Source organism: Schistocerca gregaria, chromosome X (assembly GCF_023897955.1).
Source record: "Schistocerca gregaria isolate iqSchGreg1 chromosome X, iqSchGreg1.2, whole genome shotgun sequence".
Lineage (NCBI taxonomy): Eukaryota > Metazoa > Arthropoda > Insecta > Orthoptera > Acrididae > Schistocerca > Schistocerca gregaria.
Genome location: NC_064931.1, coordinates 170,134,534 through 170,154,615, shown reverse-complemented (window position 1 = coordinate 170,154,615; position 20,082 = coordinate 170,134,534). Strand labels below are relative to the sequence as shown.

Sequence of the window (20,082 nt, the reverse complement as noted above, 5' to 3'; positions counted from 1 at the left end):
GTGTACCCTTGATGACTGCATGACACAAAGCTTTACGCCTCGCCTGGGCCCGTTATCACCGATATTGGACAGTTGATGACTTGAAACATGTTGCGTGGTCGGACAAGTCTCTTTTCAAATTGTTTCGAGCAAATGTACATCTATGGGTATGGAGACTACCTCATGAATCCATGACCCTGCACGTCAGCAGGGGACTGTTCAAGCTGGTGGAGACTCCGAAGTGGTGCAGTTGGAGTGATATGGGACCCCTGATACGTCTAGATACGACTCTGACAGGTGACGACACGTACGTAAGCATCCTGTCTAATCACTTGCATCCATTCAAGTCCATTGTGCATTCCGACGGACTTGGGCAATTCCAGAAGGACAATGCGACATCCCATACCTCGAGAGTTACTAAAGTGGCTCCAGAAACATTCTTCTGAGTTTAAACACTTTCGTTGGCCACCCAACTCCCCAGACATGAACATTTTTGGGCGTATCTGGATGCCTTGCAACGTGCTGTTCAGAAGACATCTGCAACCTCTCGTACTCTTACGAATTTATGGATAGGCCTGCAGGATTCATGGTGTCAATTCCCTCCAGCACTACTTCATCACTCCTGTGTGCTCGCGGGCGCCCTACAGGTGTACCAGTTTCTTCAGCTCTTCAATGTATAAATGATCGAGGATTCAATGACCTTTTGTTGTGTACTTAATCTGTGAAGTATGAATGTATAATTTGGTTAATTTTTGAACAGTGGACTATGGCAGACGCCCAAAGTCATGTTCTTCTAATTTTTTGATCAGTTTAGTTCATTTGTGGGAGGAGGGGGAGGTTAAAACACCTACAGTGGGTAGAAGGGCTTTCTAACCCTACTTAGACATTGTTCTTTAACATGCTCGCCTTTTACCTTATATGGGGCAGTGTAGAATACCCGTTTGCAACGAGTTTCTTTTTTTTATCAGCTTATGCATAGTCGTTAGTAACACGTAATTGGTTGTGGAACAGACGAAGTAGTACGAGAACTGTTATTAAATATGATAAACGACGCAACTTTCGGTATGTTGTTAGCCGAAGGATCTGCTCGAACTTATGATCTTCATGGGCCATACTGAGCTGTGCACGACGTTGTATGGGTAGCCTGCAAGGCTGAAGGATCTCCCAAGTAATAGAGTGGCAGGTCTCAGTGATGAGGTAAAAAACCTATTGGCGTAACACTAAATGAGCTGGCGAGCCAGGGATAAGGTCTTCTCATTACTTTAATTCATTTTGGAGAAATTCTAAGTTGCTTGCATCAACATGGCCATACGTCACGAGCCCTTTGTGCCTGAAATAGTTACTATCAATGTTCCAACTATCTTATGATGGTCACTAATTGCTCCATTATAGACGAAAGAGGAAATACTGGGTGATCAAAAAGTTAGTATAAATTTGAAAACTTAATAAACCACGGAGTAATGTAGATAGAGAGGTAAAAATTGACACTCATGCTTGGAATGACATGGTGTTTTATTTGAACCAAAAAAAACTAAGTATTGCTAGACGCGTGGAAGATCTCTTGCGCGCGTCATTTGGTGATTATCGTGTGTTCAGCCGCCACTTTCGTCATGCTTGGCCTCCCAGGTCTCCAGACGTCAGTCCGTGCGATTATTGGCTTTGGGGTTACCTGAAGTGGCAAGTGTATAGTGATCGACCGACATCTCTAGGGATGCTTCAAGACAACATCCGACGCCAATGCCTCACCAGAACTATAGACATGCTTTATAGAGCTGTTCACAACATTATTCCTCGACTACAGCTGTTGTTGAGGAATGATGGTGGACATATTGAGCATTTCCTGTAAAGAACATCATCTTTGCTTTGTCTTACTTTGTTATGCTAATTATTGCTATTCTGATCTGATAAAGCGCCATCAGTCGGACATTTTTTGAACTTTTGTATTATTTTGGTTCTAATGAAACCCCATGTCATTCCAAGCATTTGTGTCAATTTGTACCTCTCTGTCTACATTATTCCGTGATTTATTCAGTTTTCATATTTATACTGACTTTTTGATCACCCGGTATTTTACATCGAAAAGTCACTGTCCATGCTGTGTAAGGTCTATCTAAACAAAAAGATTGCAGTTTGCCTTGAAAGTCACCTGTTGTTAGACACCGTTCATGCAATGTATTCCTGTACACATCGATAAACGCTTACCTGTCTCTAACTGCAAGACACGTCTTAAGGAAGTTTAGTCTACTCATTTTGAGAAGCAAGGCGTGCAAGAGGCGCAAGTGGCTATCAGCTCGTCGAAATCCTCACGCTCTACTTTGCAATGTAACAGCCGATAGGCATATTCTATGCACATAATACAAATGTCTGGCTGATTTTTGTCTTCTGTTCTGACATGTTTGCTATCCCAAACAACGGCCAAGGAAACTCTTGACCGTGATCGTACGTCATCGGCAGATCTCAATCAGGCTGTGACCTCCCAGTGAATCAAATTCAAGTACACGTCGTTCACACTCGTAAAATACGGTTGTCGGTTGTAGTACCTCCGGATAGCTTCATGATACAGGCATTACGCTTCTAAAACCTTTTACGTAGTTTCTCCACAGTGTGCCTGCAGTTATGAATTTCTATGTTTGCAACCCTGTTGTTGTAATAACAACAGGCGCAACTGCTGAGACCTGCATCTATTTAGTAATTGAAAGCTGTGAGCTATATTTGGACAATGGGGATTATTGTACTAAAGGGACTGAGTATCAACGCCACACAACAATATAGCAACTTCTTTGGGCATGAAGTTCGTCCATGGCAGCATTTCATCTTACATTCCGAAATACTAACGATCTTGGAGCTACGTGGGAGCGTTGGTGTTAGACAAACACGGTTTCAAATTGGTTCGGAAGGCAACAGTGTTTTCATACAGAAATGGGAACAGCTATGTAAGCCGAGAAACATTGCACTATAATGCTCAGAATTCTCACAAACTGTTTTATGCTGTCAGCTTAGAAACTCTCAAAGATGACATGCAAGTAAGTTAAAGATTGAAAGCCTGTCACTATTTTATACCTTAGCCTGCGATTTCATAAGATCTTGGCCCCGGTTGTAATGCCCCTAAACATTGCCCTTTATATGAAATCTGACCCGTAAGTGAACAAACACGTTCTGAATAACGTTGTTTTAGTTTTAGTAGTAACAGGGAACTTTTTCATAGTGCAACGTAATAATTAAGGGAGGTGTAACGTAAGCTAAGCCGTGACAAACCTGAAACCATAATCCTTACAATAGATATCAAGCAGTTATTCGCTGTGTCTATGAATTACGTAAGATAGGCGTAATTAGTGTAGTGCAAATGTGTTTGCCCTCTATATTCCACAACTCCTAATAAATTGAAAGGAGTTCAGTTAGAGTGATACTAAAATGTAGAAGTCTCTCTCAGTGCAACCACGTAACTTGTAGCTCCACTGTAATACGACCATATCTGACTGGGTGTAAAGTTCATTTAAAAATAAGAAGGGGTTATCTCTTTTGTAGGCTGTTTATTCTTTCTCTTCTAGACATATAGTAAAAGCGAAATATATTTCGTTAGACAACGTAGTTATTAAGTGGACACGTGAAGGATTTAAATAAAGACCAGAGGAGAGAAACGTAAGTACATGAAATCCCAGATTCTATGAATAATGAATATATATTACTCAGGAAATGTATGCAAAATCTCATGTTTCAAATAAAAGTGCCCTTCAACGGACCATGTGCTTTTATGTGAACTCAGACATATAAAAGACAAGGAAAATCACCCCATATTAGTATTAACAACCATGATATTATCTAATGAGTGAAAAAGCTGTGGGAAAATAAACTTACAAACCCAGATGATTGAACGGAAATTCGATGTTGATTCCCACGTGTTCTAATAAAACTGTGAACTCAAACAAAGAACTAATATTTACCAAGTCAAATACGATTGCTACATATCTTGTGTGTGTGCGTGTGTGTGTGTGTGTGTGTGTGTGTGTGTGTGTGTGTGTGTGTAAAATAAAAAAAATTAAAAAAAATTCTCCACAGAGCAGAACTACGCATGCGTAGCCCAAGCAAGCAACAATCATATGTATTACTTCTCAAGTCAACATTTCTCACATTGCATACCGATTTTGCACTAAAACTTACTATTTGTGGACAATTTTAACATAAAGGAGAGTTTTAACTATCACAGGAAAAAGTAAATCATGGATGTCCAGCTACACACCTATATTTTACGAAGCTAACTTACCATTTTATTTGTTTTAAAGTACTTATTAAGTGGATAATTTGTATACAGCATTGTCATAGATAATACGCGTGACCATTGCTGTAGTCCATTATCTCTTCCCGTTATACAAGTATACAGCTCTAAATGAATTTACTTTCTGAAACAACAAACATATTTGTTATTGTCGGCTGGAATTGTGATTTACCTATTTATACTACTGCCTAACGTGCTTATATAGACTACAAAGTTCATACATTTCGCATTTATTTACTTCTTTGTATTTTATATTCGTATTTCTCATTAAACTTCTTTTCAACAACAGATAAACATAAATATTATGGTCGAAAGTTAGAAATTATAAGTAGTACTGGTATGTCATTACTTAAAACTATAAAAGTGCGAAAGCTTTGCATTGGTCCCTTAGTCTCACTATAATCCAGAACGATGTCACTTCAGCGCACACATTTCCTTATCACTAGACAAAACGTGTTACTACACAGATCAACACGTCCTCACAGCAGCAAAGGGAAGAACAAAGTGTTTGCTTTGCCCACTGACCATGCAGTCCACGCTAATCTATTCTGCCCGCCAAGAATTTTCATTGGCTGGCTCATCTCAGAGTTTGGGTGACTTGCTTAAGACACATAAGCGTTTATCGATGTGTACATGAATACCTGACATTAACGGTATCAAACAACAAATGACTTTTCAAGGTGAACTACTATCTTCTTTTGCTATGAGGAGTGGTCTTGCTAGTAATGAGTCGCCAAAGGATATAAAACCATGTGAACAGCATCTCACGTGGGCAGCAATGTAGAAAAGACGATGCATAAGGAAAATCAGTCTAATTGGGCTACAAAAATGGAAACAAAATTCGACAATCCCACAGCTTACATCATGCATGTTTACAGTCAAATACAGAGGCAAGTCATATATGTATGTGGGACACAACCAATGATTACTGAAAACACATTAATTAGAGCTATTGGCGTTTATATTCCCAAACGTAGTAAGGGCTTATGGTGGCTTATTTTCGCTCACAAGTATCATTATCAAAACAACATGTATGATATTGTCCCTGAAGCCGTTAGAGACTGGAGATAAAGCTGGATTTTGCTTGTCGGAGCTGGTAAGACTAGAAAGATGTGATCGGTTGCAGGTACTGGCGTGACAGCATACAGCTTGCACCCAGGAGTCGTTGCTACTGAGCTGAGCAGACATTTCGACTCGGCGTACTTCCCTGGGGTGACCTGGCTCTTCAACAACATGGCGCGCTTCGTCATCAAGTCTCCTGAGCAAGGGGCGCAGACCTCCATCTACTGCGCTGTTGAGGAGAGCCTCAGCAAAGAAACTGGACTCTACTACAGGTACACCCACTAAACATCATCACATCACCACCACCACCGCTACCACTACCACCCTACCACAACCACAACCATAATCACCACCACCACCACCATTATCATCATTGTGGACTCTTGGATGAAGGATTATTCCAGACTTCTTAACATATTACAATTTTCCGGTCCATCCATCTGATTTAGAGTTTCATAACGTTTCGTTATCCTCGCTCATTCACAGTGATGAGCCAAAACATTACGACCACCTGCTTAGTAGCTTGTTTGTCCGTCTTTGGAACGAAGTACATCAGTGATTCTGTGTATCAGGGATCTGACAGTTTGTTGATAGGTTTGGGGAGGTATGTGGCATTAGATGTCTAAGCACAGGTCATGCGATTCGCACAAATAACGGGTCGTTGATTTGCACACGCGGTGATGGCGCCCGGTAGCGACCCAGATGAGTTCCGTAGCATTTACTTCAGACGAATTAGGTAGCTGAGACATCAACATGAGTTCGCTATAACGGCTCTCAAACCCCTGCAGCACGGTTCTGGCTCCGAGACGCAGACAGTTATACTGCTGAAAGATGACGTCGCCATCGGGGAAGCCATCAAGCATGAAGGGATGCAAGTGGTTCGCAGCTGTCAGCGTGTCTTCGATTACTTCCACAGGTCCCACGCAAGCTCAGGAGGATATTTCCCATAGCATAATACTGCTCCCACCGACCTGCATCCTTGGCGCGCTGCACGTTTCGAGCCGCCGTTCACCTCGATGACAGAATTTGCGGAGACGACCATCGGCCTAGTGTAGCAAAACTGTGATTCACCTGAAGAGCCAACACATTCCCATTGACCGATGGTCGAATCCAGATGGTCACAACGATTGTAATTGACGATGTCGGTGGGTCAACATCTGAACACGTAGGGGTGGTATGCTGTGGAGTTCCATGTTCAACAGTGTACGATGAACGGTGTGCTCCGAAACACATGTGCGTGCACCAGCTTGTGCTTTGTCGGGAGAGGTACCATCTATCTATCTATTTACAGAGCATATACCTCCGAACGCCACGTTTTGTGAAGAGTTGTGGACGTCCAAACATTTAGCGCCCAGTGGTAGCTTCACTGTCCTTCTGCCACTTTCCATAAATGCTCATGGCAATATCTACATCTACATATATACTCCGCAATCCACCATACGGTGCTTGGCGGAGAGTACCTCGTACCACAACTAGCATTTTCCCTCCCTGTTCCACACCCAAACAGAGCGAGGGAAAAATGACTGCCTATATGCCTCTGTACGAGCCCTAATCTCTCTTATCTTATCTTTGTGGTCTTTCCGCGAAATATAAGTTGGCGGCAGTAAAACTGTACTGCAGTCAGCCTCAAATGCTGGTTCTCTAAATTCCCTCAGTAGCGATTCACGAAAAGAACACCGCCTTTCCTCCAGAGACTCCCACCCGAGTTTCTGAAGCATTTCCGCAACACTCGCGTGATGATCAAACCTACCAGTAACAAATCTAGCAGCCCACCCCTGAATTGCTTCTATGTCCTCCCTCAATCCGGAAAGGGATCCCAAACGCTCGAGCAGTACTCAAGAATAAGTCGTATTAGTGTTTTATAAGCGGTCTGCTTTACAGATGAACCACATCTTCCCAAAATTTTACCAATGAACCGAAGACGACTATCCGCCTTCCCCACAACTGCCATTACATGCTTGTTGCTCTGCAATGTTACGCCCAAATATTTAATCGACGTGACTGTGTCAAGCGCTACACTACTAATGGAGTATTCAAACATTACAGGATTCTTTTTCCTATTCACCTGCATGAATTTACATTTATCTATATTTAGAGTTAGCTGCCATTCTTTACACCAGTCACAAATCCTGTCCAAGTCATCTTGTATCCTCCTACAGTCATTCAACGACGATATCTTCCCGTACACAACAGCATCATCAGCAAACAGCCGTACATTGCTATCCACCCTACCCAAAAGATCATTTATGTACAATCCTGGAAATGGAAAAAAGAACACATTGACACCGGAGTGTCAGACCCACCATACTTGCTCCGGACACTGCGAGAGGGCTGAACAAGCAATGATCACACGCACGGCACAGCGGACACACCAGGAACCGCGGTGTTGGCCGTCGAATGGCGCTAGCTGCGCAGCATTTGTGCACCGCCGCCGTCAGTGTCAGCCAGTTTGCCGTGGCATGTATGTTCAGTTGACAGACTTTGAGCGAGGGCGTATAGTGGGCATGCGGGAGGCCGGGTGGACGTACCGCCGAATTGCTTAACACGTGGGGCGTGAGGTCTCCACAGTACATCGATGTTGTCGCCAGTGGTCGGCGGAAGGTGCACGTGCCCGTCGACCTGGGACCGGACCGCAGCGACGCACGGATGCACGCCAAGACCGTAGGATCCTACGCAGTGCCGTAGGGGACCGCACCGCCACTTCCCAGCAAATTAGGGACACTGTTGCTCCTGGGGTATCGGCGAGGACCATTCGCAACCGTCTCCATGAAGCTGGGCTACGGTCCCGCACACCGTTAGGCCGTCTTCCGCTCACGCCCCAACATCGTGCAGCCCGCCTCCAGTGGTGTCGCGACAGGCGTGAATGGAGGGACGAATGGAGACGTGTCGTCTTCAGCGATGAGAGTCGCTTCTGCCTTGGTGCCAATGATGGTCGTATGCGTGTTTGGCGCCGTGCAGGTGAGCGCCACAATCAGGACTGCATACGACAGAGGCACACAGGGCCAACACCGGGCATCATGGTGTGGGGAGCGATCTCCTACACTGGCCGTACACCTCTGGTGATCGTCGAGGGGACACTGAATAGTGCACGGTACATCCAAACCGTCATCGAACCCATCGTTCTACCATTCCTAGACCGGCAAGGGAACTTGCTGTTCCAACAGGACAATGCACGTCCGCATGTATCCCATGCCACCCAACGTGCTCTAGAAGGTGTAAGTCAACTACCCTGGCCAGCAAGATCTCCGGATCTGTCCCCCATTCAGCATGTTTGGGACTGGATGAAGCGTCGTCTCACGCGATCTGCACGTCCAGCACGAACGCTGGTCCAACTGAGGCGCCAGGTGGAAATGGCATGGCAAGCCGTTCCGCAGGAGTACATCCAGCATCTTTACGATCGTCTACATGGGAGAATAGCAGCCTGCATTGCTGCGAAAGGTGGATGTACACTGTACTAGTGCCGACATTGTGCATGCTCTGTTGCCTGTGTCTATGTGCCTGTGGTTCTGTCAGTGTGATCATGTGATGTATCTGACCCCAGGAATGTGTCAATAAAGTTTCCCCTTCCTGGGACAATGAATTCACGGTGTTCTTATTTCAATTTCCAGGAGTGTAGATAGAAAACAACAGCGGACCTACCACACTTCCCTGGGGCACTCCAGATGATACCCTCACCTCCGGTGAACACTCACCATCGAGGACAACGTACTGGGTTCTATTACTTAAGAAGTCAATGCAATAGCACATGAACATTCCACCAGCTTCGCCGTTTTCAAGATAATCTTTCGTAGACTCTGCATAATGATAGCCTGCCCTTTGTAAATGTCGCATATCCCAATGGATTTCCCCATTTACGGCCCATATCTTCGCTAAGGTGCTCCCCCGACCGTGTCTGCTCATCCTGTATACTTTTGTTACCGCGTCACAGGCCTGCGACGCCACCAGGCGGCATCCAGTGTCACGGCGGGCAGTGGTCACAATGTTTTGGCTTATCAGTGTTCCATGTATCATTAACGTAGGTTAGAACTGGTCAAACACATTGGTTAGATTCTTCGTTTGAGACACGTGAAAAATTAGTTTTCTACAACGAGTAGCGTCAGATTTCATTCTCTTATCCATTTCTTTCGGTGTTCATCTTGCTTTCTTTTGTTATAAGTAGACACATTCATCAACTCGTTAACTAAGGTCATTCTTAACCTTCACAATCTTTCTTTCAGCATTATAAACTGCCTGACAAAAAAGCGAAGTACTCATAAGGGCGGGGGGAGATATAAAATGGAACTTCACTTGTTGAGAGGGGATGTGACTTACTTCAGTAATTACAAAATCGAGTCAAATTTACAAAGAACATGGTCGTTTGAGCCCACTTATCAGTATGAGGTTGCATCCCCGCTGACATCGATGCGTGCAGTTGGGAAGGGTATCAGACAGCCATTGTATCCTTTGCTGAGGCCGTCAGATTTACGCCCGTTCTCGTCTCAGACATGTTCTGCCTGCCACAGCTGGGGGATCCTGTTGACAGCGAGAGTACCTCAACATCATTCAGACAGTTCGTAGAGAGATGTGCCATGTGTGGTCGAGCATTTTCCCGCAGAGAAATGGCACCACAATAAAGTCACACGAGAAGAAATACATGAAGACACAGGATGTCCTGACGTAAGGTTGTGCCATCAGAATCCCTCAGTCACTGCCAGCCATTACCTGAATTTATACCAGACGTCTTCCTACACCTTGAAGCCAGAACCAATACCACAGTGCCTCTCCAAAACAATGGTGGAATGGGACTTCTCCTCATGTTGATGCCATACTCTGAGGTAGTACAGAGCTGCACTACATCTCTGAACACAGTCGGACGCAATTCATCACCAGTCCGTGATTTCCGGCCGTGGTAAAACACCAAATGCAGCCGTTTTTGTTGTAGTGTTAACGACAGCCTGGTCGTGGGAAAGTAACGTCCTAATCTGGCAGGTATTGATCTCAGGCCAGTGGTTCAGGATAACAACGAGTATTGTAGGGAGTCCATTACTTGTTCTCAGATGGCAGGAGATGGTGTGTACATGTTACAATGTGTCTGCTATACAATAGGGCGATCCTCCCTCGTGGGCCGGCCGGAGTGGCCGAGAGGTTCTAGGCGCTTCAATCTGGAACCTCGCGCCTGCTACGGTTGCAGGTTCGAATCCTGCCTTGGGCATGGATGTGTGTGATGTCGTTAGGTTAGTTAGGTTTAAGTAGTTCTAAGTTCTAGGGGACTGATGACCTCAGAAGTTAAGTCCCATAGTGCTCAAAGCCATTTGAACCTCCCTCGTGGTGGTCAAGCTTGTTCGAACAGAACCTTGACGATGAGTGTGTCTATCTCCTCACTCCCACGCAGTCCAACAGTGTCCTATTGTCACATACAAACGACTCACAAATCTGGCTATTGCACAATTCGAAGAGCAGCCAAATGGAGATCCACAGCGAGCCCCCTTTCAAACTGTCAGATGCTGATAAAGCTGCCTCATACGAATACGCGCCATCTCCGTGTCCTTTACGGAGATCACGCAACAACTTACGCTGTTCAGGCCCCTTATATTCCCTACTAGGAATCATGGACTGCTGATGAACTGCGTCAGCAATTGTGTTCAACAATGGATTACGGTTCTGCACTTCCCCAGACGGCCCAATCGTCAGCGATGGCGTGACACGGCGAGAGGTAACTTCCCCCAATGTTTTGGAGAGGCACAGAGGCGGTGTTCCTGGCTTCATGGTTTAGGGAGCTGTAGAGTATAGCTTTAGGACATGGCTGGCAGTGACTGAGGGAACCTTGATGGTAGAACCATACGTCAGGACATCCTGCGTCATCATGTGTTACTTCTCATGTGACAGAATTGTGGTACCATTTTTGAATGGGACAGTGATTGACTACACATGCCACTCGTCTCTATTAACTGTCTGCGCAATGTTGAGGCATTCTCGCGGCCAGCAAGATCCCTAAACCTTTATCAGATAGAACATGTGTGAGGCCAGTTTAGAAATCAACTCCATTCCAATGCCAGTATCCAGGACATCAAAGATCAGTTACAACAGTTGTGGACCAGCTTGCCTCATGAGAGGACACAACGGCTCTCTGACACACTTCCCAACAACAAGCATATATCCAGTTTAGAGCGGCTGCAATGTGATACTGATAAGTTTGCTCATACTGCTACGTTTTTTTACTTTATTTTGTAAATTTGACTCGATTTTGTAATCACTGAGATAACATCACATACCCTCTCAACAACTGAAGTTTGATTTTACTTCCTCCTCTCCCTTTTTGCCATGCAGTGTGTATTGTTATGGGAATGTAGGGTATCGTGACAACAACCTTGAATTAAATTCTCCCCTTTTGCTTCCCTCATTAGATTTGAATGTTGTCTCAAGCATTTGACGAGTCCCCCCATTGAGATCGTCATGAGCTGGCTGTCAAAACTGATGCTGTGCTGGTATTATGTACATTGCTTTAATTGGAAAAGTTGACAGCGACCATAGAGATAGAATTTCTGATTTGGAGACTAGAGACTTAAACTGAAAAGAAAAAAAAGTACTCTCGTGGTCCTTGTACTGATCTCTCGAGGATGTTGAATGTGATCTTTCAGTGTCTTGCAGAAGTAAACCTTAAGTGAGATATTAGTAGAGCTCATCACAGAGTTTTGGATTGGCAAAAGCTCGACATTTCTGAATGCCGTTTGTCTTATTGTAAAATTGTAGCCCATATTGGGTTTGGTGTGACAAATGTTCGACGTTTCTGAACACCATTTGCCTTATTTTAAAATTGTAGTTGATACAGGGTTTAGTGGAACTAAAATAATGTATGTGCTGAAGTTGTAGAAAAGGAGGTCTGCTTCCGATATGGATGACCATTGTACATGTCACAAGCCACAATTTAACACTGACTGGCAATGTCATCTATATAACCTAATATGGACAGTGATACCAGATGACGAATTTGTTCATTTTTCCCTTTGGGGTGTATGGGCTCGTCAGCATTACCCACTGTCCCACACGTTACTCCAATAGCTTATCATTTCACTGCCTATCCCTTCCTGATGTTCAGTGTCCTTGGTATTGTCTCTCTGTATCAGCTTCCATATCTTTCGCAGTGACTTGGTAAAATTTCTCTCTGGCTCATCATGTTTCCCACCTTACGGTTTTAATGTCTCAAATGTGAACGGCATTTTGCGAATGTACCCTACTTCATAAGACGATAGGCCTGTACCTTCACAGATCATTGAACTGTATGCCATGACAACACGTGGAAATAAAGCACCCCAGTCATTGTGTGGCTGCTCACATAGTGGTTTAACATTTTTATCGTTCGATGTGCACACTCTATTATTCCATTCGCCTGTGAGTGTAATGAGCTTATACTCAGCTTACTACTTATACTCATTGCTTCGTCAGTGTAGACCAGATCAGTGATTAACATTTCTGAAACACTAAATTTTAGTAACCATTTATTCACCACTACCTATGCTACCGTGTCGCTTGCTGATTTGGGATACTGTTGATTCCTATATCATACAAGAAATGACCCCTTATGGCCAGAACATAGTGGCTCCTGTTCATGTCTGTCTAAAAGGTCCAAAAAGGTCCATGACAATCAATTCAAAAGGTTTACTGGCTTCCAGTAACCTTTACCATGGATCCACTGATGGCTCAGCTCTGCCTGCTGTGTGTGTGGCACACAGTTTTTAACATACAGCTCCACATCTTGTCTACATGGACAACACTATTAATTGATCAACATCTCATGGTCGGGGTCCACAGTCATGCAGAATTTTTTGAAGGACGTCATATTCGCCATTGACTGCAGAAATTGTTTATTTATTTCACAACTGCAATTTCGGCCATTGGACCATTTTCAAATGATACTGAAAAGATTTTGCTTCAGCACATGTTATATTTGAAAATCCTTCGATATATATACATGTCATCTTCAAAAATTGGCGTTTTCACTGTGGAAATACAGTAACATCAGACGAGTGCGAAGCTCTGTGTATGGTGAAATGATGTAAATTACGTCAAATGCTACTAATGTTAATATCATTCATGTAAATCGCTACAAATCAAGTACCATCTGAAAATGGCCCAAAGGCCGAAATCGCAGAAATTGTGAAATAAATAGTTTCTACAGTCAATGGCGAATATTATGTCTTTCAGAAAAGCCACTAGCGAAGTCAGACTAATCTGTACTCTGTGGTTCTATGCCCCCATGACTGGAGAATACATGATTATGTGCCTGTTTTAAAAGTCCTTCTCACAGTGTGACTGACACCACAACTTGCGGTCCAAGCCTCGTAGTCTTACACAACACACCGTTGTTTACAAAAAACTGCGACTGTGTTGCAGACTGTTCAACTCCTTGCCAGCAGCTTGTACAATCTGCCACTCCAAAATGGTACGACTTGCTGTCTGTAATATGCCAGTCTTCCTACTGACGTCATTTGCATTACAACTTAATGAAATACTACGAAATCAAACTCACTCACTTTTGGTTAGTTTTGCACACGGTGCAGCAGTTGATATAATAAGTTATTATTGGTTTTTTTCTATCTTAAGCTTACTACAACTGCGAGCAGTAACAATAATATGTGGTGTTAATTTCACTCATCTTATAGATCGTTTTCAGAGAGATAGATCTTTTTATTGTACTTTCACAACAGAGATATACCCTGCGAAATTCGTCATAAATTACCCATCACTATTTGAAAAAAATAGTAATGCCCATATCTAAAATGCTAGAAGAAAAAGTGACCTATATTACCCATTATGAAAGCTGTCAATGCCTTAGGAAGGAGCTCAATATGCATCATCAAAATTTTTCGATTATTTGCCCATAAAATACACGGAGATGACAAAAGCCATGGGATACCTCCTAATATCATGTCAAACCTCCTTTTGCCCAGTGTAGTGCAGGATCTTTATGTGGCCCATACTGTCCCTATAGCCGTCCATAATTGCGCGAGTGTTGCCAGCACAGTGTTTTGTGCACAATCCGACCTGTAGATTGTGTCCCATAACTGTTCGCTGAAATTCATGTCAGGTGATCTGGGTGGCCAAATCATTCGTTCGAACTGTCCAGAATGTTCCTCAAACTGGTGACTTGGTCCACTGTCAGCCAAAAAATTTCCATAGTTGTTTGGGAAAATGAAGTCCACGAATGGCTGCAAATGGTCTCCAAGTATCCAAACATAACCATTTCCAGTTAGTGATCGGTTCAGTTGGACAAGAGGACCCACTCCATTCCATTTAAACACAGCCTACACCACTATAGAGCCACCACCAGCTTGCACAGTGCCATGTTGACAACTTGGGCCCATGACTTCTTAGGGTCTGTGCCGCACTCGAAAACTACCATCAGCTCTAACCAACTGAAATTGGGACTCATCTTACCAGGACACGGTTTTCCAGCTATTTAGGGTCCAGCCAGATGGTCAGGAGCCCAGGACAGGCGACGTCGTGCTGTTAGCAAAGGCTCTCGCATTGGTCATCACCTGGCATTAACGTCAAATTTCGCTGCGCTGTCCTACCGGATACGTTCGTCGTAAGTCCCACATTGATTTCTGCGGTTACTTCACACAGTGTTGATTGTCTGTTAGCACTGACAACTCAATGCAAACCCCGCTGCACTCGGTCGTTCAGTGAAGGCCGTAGGCCGCTGCGTTGTCCGTGGTGAGAAGCAACTCCTGAAATTTTATGTTCTGGGCACTCTCTTGAGACTGTGGATCTCGGAATATTGAATTCCCTAATGATTTACAAAATGTAATGTCCCACGCTTATAGCTCCAATCACTACACTGAAGCACCAAAGAAACTAGTATAGGCACGGGTATTCAAACGCAGAGATATGTAAACAGACAGAATACGGCTCTGCGGTCGGCAACGCCTATATAAGGCAACAATTGTCTGGCGCAGTTGTTAGGTCGGTTACTGCTGGCACAATGGCAGGTTATCAAGATTTAAGTGAGTTTGAACGTGGTGTTATAGTCGGCGCACGAGCGATGGAACAAAGCATCTTCGAGGTAGCGATGAAGTGGGGATTTTGCCGTACGATCATTTCACGAGTTACCGCTAATATCAGGAATCCGGTAAAACATCAAATCTCCGACACCACTGCGGTCGGAAAAAGATACTGTAAGAACGGGACCAGCGACGACTGAAGAAAACCGTTCAACGTGACAAAAGAGCAACCCTTCCGCAAATTGACGCATATTTCAATGCTGGGCCATCAAGAAGTGCCAGCGTGCGAACCATTCAACGAAACATCATCGATACAGGCTTTCGGAGCCGAAGGTCCGCTCGTGTACCCTTGATGTCTGCACGTCACCGCCGACATTGGACTGTTGATGACTGGAAACATGTTCCCACGTCGGACGAGTCTCGTTTCAAATTGTATCGAGGAGATGGACTTGTAGGGGTATGGCGACAACCTCATGAATCCATGGATCTTGCATGTCAGCAGGGAACTGTTCAAGCTGGTGAAGGCTATGTAATGGTGTGGGATGTGTGCAGTTGGAGTGATATGGGTCCCCTGATACGTCTAGATACGACACAGACAGGTGACGACACGTACGTCAACATCCTGTCCTATCACCTGCATCCATTCATCTCCATTGTGCATTCCGACGGACTTGGGCGATCCCAGCAGGACAATGCGACACCCCAACCGTCCAGAATTGCTACAGAGTGGCTCCAGAAACACTCTTCTGAGTTGAAACGCTTTCGCAGACCACCAAACTCTGCATACATGAAAATTATTGAGCACATCTGGGATGCCTTGCAACGTGCTGTTCAGAAGAGATCTCCACCCCCTGGTACTCTTACGGATTTATGGACGATTGATGGTGTCAGTTCCCTCCAGCACTACTTCAGACATTAGTCGAGTCCATGCAACGTCGTGTTGCGGCACTTCTGCGTGCTCGCGGGGACCCTACACGATATTAGGCAGGTGTAACAGTTTATTTGGCTCTTCAGTGTATTTCGCGTTTATATTCTGTTAATTCGTGTCGTGCGGCTGTAATCACGGCGGAAACTTTTTCACGCGAATAACCTGAGTACAAATAACTGCTCCGCCAATTCTCTGCCCTTTTGTGCCTCGCGTACGTGATGCTACCACCGTCTGTATACAGGGTGAAAAGTATTTAAACCGACAAACTCTGGGAGGTTGTAGGGGACATCAAAACAAATATTTTTCCCTAATGTCATTTTTTCCTATGAGGCTTATTTAAACCGGTAGAAGGCGTATTACGTTCTTCAGTTGTAGGCAACTGCTGTCCACCAGTGTAGTAGTGCATTGTCTCTGTTTACTAATGGAGCGATACACCTGGAGTGAGTACACTGATATGGTTGGTGCGTACTACGTAACACACCACAACGGACGAGCTGCACAGCGGGTTTATCAACAACAATATCCTAATCGCCGTATCCCGCATCATACGACCATTGCTGCTGTGTACCAACGTCTGCGTGAGACCGGGTCATTTAGCAGATTACCTGGACAGGGACGCCGTCGCACGGTAAGAACGCTGCAATTTGAGGAAGCTGTTTTGCAGCATGTGGAGTGGGATCCTTCAATCAGCACTCGTGCAATTGCACGTAACATGGGAACGAATCAGACGAATGTAAGAACAGTCCTTCGAGAGCAATTGTTACGTCCATTTCACTTACAGCATGTCCACAACCTGGAACCAGTTGATTATCCACCCAGAGCACAGTTTTCGCAGTGGTACCTGGAACAGTGTGAAATGCATCCTACATTTCCAATCCTCTGTGTTGTTTACCGATGAAGCAACGTTCGGGGGTGATGGACTCTTCAACATGCACAATTCGCATGTTTGGAGTGAGGATAACCCACATGCCGCAGTTACTAGCGCTCATCAAGAGCGGTTCTTCGTTAATGTGTGGGTCGGTGTTGTTCGGGACTGGTTAATGGGGCCGTATCTGCTACCTAGGCCATTAAATGGCAGGCACTATTACAAGTTTCTCGCCAGAGCATTGCCAGAATTGCTGGAAGATGTCCCACTCCCTACAAGATAACGCATGTGGTTCCACCATGACGGGGCGCCGGCACTTTTCAGTCGTCATGTGCGTCGATTCCTGGACCAACAGTTCCCCGAAACGTGGATTGGCAGAGGTACTGTGGTGTGCGTACTGTAAGACCTTCGGTACACACACCATCAGATTATTTGACTAGTAGCTCTAACGAAGTAGGCGAGTGTCAGCAATATGTCTCGTGGTCTTATTGTGGCGTGTTTATCTTCTGCCATTGGTCAGACGATAGAAATGACACTTGCACGCTTAGAGTAGCAGATTGACGGTGACCAACTTTAAACAGAACTTGATTCATTTCCACACACCTTTATTAAAATAATAACAAGTATAAAGATTACGTAACTTGATTCTGGATGCTATTTACAATTGACAATCTGAAGTTCCTTTGGTCTTGTTACGTTAATCTTATTCTCACATATCTCTGATACTTGACAAAGTGCCTATTCATTTATCTTCATGGCTATGTACAGGAATATGATAATCTTATTAGGCGCAGACTGAAACTTGACTATAGATTGGTACAGACAAATGCAGACTGGTACAGACTAATGCAGAGAAATGCACACTGACTGATCGGAGGTCTGTACACTCGTTATAAAACCTCGCGTGTTCAGATATCACTGCGCGAGTGTGATCTGCAAGGAGAAAAGGTTCTATGTTAGCAGCAATCTCATAGACTGCGTTACATATTAATACATGGATCGGCGGAAGCAGAATTTGGTCTGTCTCTAAGGCAGCGCCATCTTGTAGTGCGGAGATGGACGAGCGCTGCGCCTGCGCTGTTGTGCTTAGCGGGGCGCGCTCTAGTGGGAAAGTTGTGTACGCGCTGACTACGCTGAACTATGTACACAACAGGAAAAATATTTGTTTTAATGTCCCCTACAACCTCCCAGAGTTTGTCGGTTTAAATACTTTTCACCCTGTATGTGTATATTGCTCCCTCATGACGCGTGTCACCTCAGTGTTAATTGAGGTATTCTGAGTATGTATGTGTCCAGCTGAGTGTTGACGAGATGAGTTTTTTACAGCGACTGCCAACGGACGATGCCGTCGCGGCGGGCTCGGGACGGGGAGACCGCGCGTCGCCTGTGGGAGGAAAGTGCGCGACTCGTCGGCCTCAAGGACTGGGACCCATGCACCGCCCCCGACGGCTCGCAGCCCTTCTGAACGCTTCTGCAACTCACTCTTACTCAGCTCTCACACCGTCACACAGCTAGTGACGTAACGTCGGCAAACAAGCGGAAGTCCGTCCTCCTTCTAGCTTTCGGGATGAAGGAACTTCCTCTGTCACGAGATAAAGGAGTAAGAGCACACAATTTAGTACCCCAAATCGGAACTCATCCGTAAGCCGACGATAAACAGTATTGTACGGTAAAGGATAAACAGTCCAAAGGTTGTGCATACATGGTCGAGGAAATGTGGAGAAAACGCGCGCATGTGTGTGTGTAGGTGGGTGTCAGGAACAGAAAGCCGACACTTCTCTATGCCTCCAGTATAAACTTGAAACGTCCCCTTAGAAAAATTTATGTATGACTGTGATGATAAAACTCTTACGCTATTTAATTTTCAAACAGCTGAGCGAGACTGAAAGTACTCAGACATTTCGCTCTTTACCTATTCTGATGAACACTAAACTGACACACAATATTTTTAGAGCAACGCAATCTGACTTTCATTAATCCCTACAAAAGAATGGCCCTGATTAACATTAATCTATACCTTTCATGAATCACTTACCTCACAAAAATCTTCTTTACTCAAACTACTGCAATACAGCGAGCGCCAATACTGCCAGCTAACTACTGATAGGCATAGTTAGCAAATGAAAGAGTTTGATAAAGAACAAACGATGTATTCACCTTAACAGTGTTCAAAACTCATTATATATATATATATATATATATATATATATATATATATATATATATATATATATATATATATATCAGTTCATGACAACCAGTCTTACAAATTTACTGTCTCTGATGGACACACGTCCAGATCATCCGCTCTCAAAACACCGCCATCTCTCTCCCCACATCCACCACTGCTGGCGTCTCACCTCCAACTGCGCAACACTACGCGCTGTTAACAGCCAACTGCCCAACGCTACAACAGCGAATATTACAACAATTCCAACCAGCCACTGACTGCACACAGCACATCCAGTGATTTTCATATAGAGCGCTACGTGGTGTTACCAACATAAAAACCTAAACAGCCTACTTACAAACTGTATACTCTTTCTTATGAAAAAGTCTCTCTCTCTCACTCTCTCTCTCTCTCTTTCTCTCTCTCTCTCTCTCACTTTCTCTCTTTCTCCCTCCCTCCATCCCTCCCTCCCTCCCTCCCTCCCACTCTCTCCCTCCCATTCCTATTAGGTTCAAAAACGGTTCAAATGGCTCTGAGCACTGTGGGACTTAACTTCTAAGGTCATCAGTCCCCTAGAACTCAGAACTACTCAAACCCAACTAACCTGAGGACATCACACACATCCATGCCCGAGGCAGGATTCGAACCTGCAACCGTAGCGGTCACGCGGTTCCAGACTGTGGCGCCTAGAACCGCACGGCTACCCCGGCCGGCTTTCCTATTAGGTAATAGCGTATAGCGAGTCAATAAAGATATTAATCGACCTACATTTTTACATCAGATTAATCGTCACCTACTATTTGCGTATACTACAAAGATCGAGCG

The 20,082-nt window shown here is 44.6% G+C and overlaps 1 protein-coding gene across 2 annotated transcripts in view; it reads left to right on the top strand.

Annotated features, from left to right (window-relative positions):
• The window catches only part of LOC126298000 (retinol dehydrogenase 13-like), a 180,853-nt gene extending 161,599 nt beyond the window's left edge, over nt 1-19,254 (top strand). For both annotated transcript variants that reach the window (XM_049989317.1, XM_049989316.1), the window contains 2 exons: nt 5,379-5,586; nt 18,414-19,254. In XM_049989317.1, the coding sequence (XP_049845274.1) occupies nt 5,379-5,586; nt 18,414-18,552 (347 nt within the window). In that variant the 3' untranslated portion in view covers nt 18,553-19,254. The remainder of the gene's footprint in view (nt 1-5,378; nt 5,587-18,413) is intronic.
• Nucleotides 19,255-20,082: the final 828 nt, after the last annotated feature.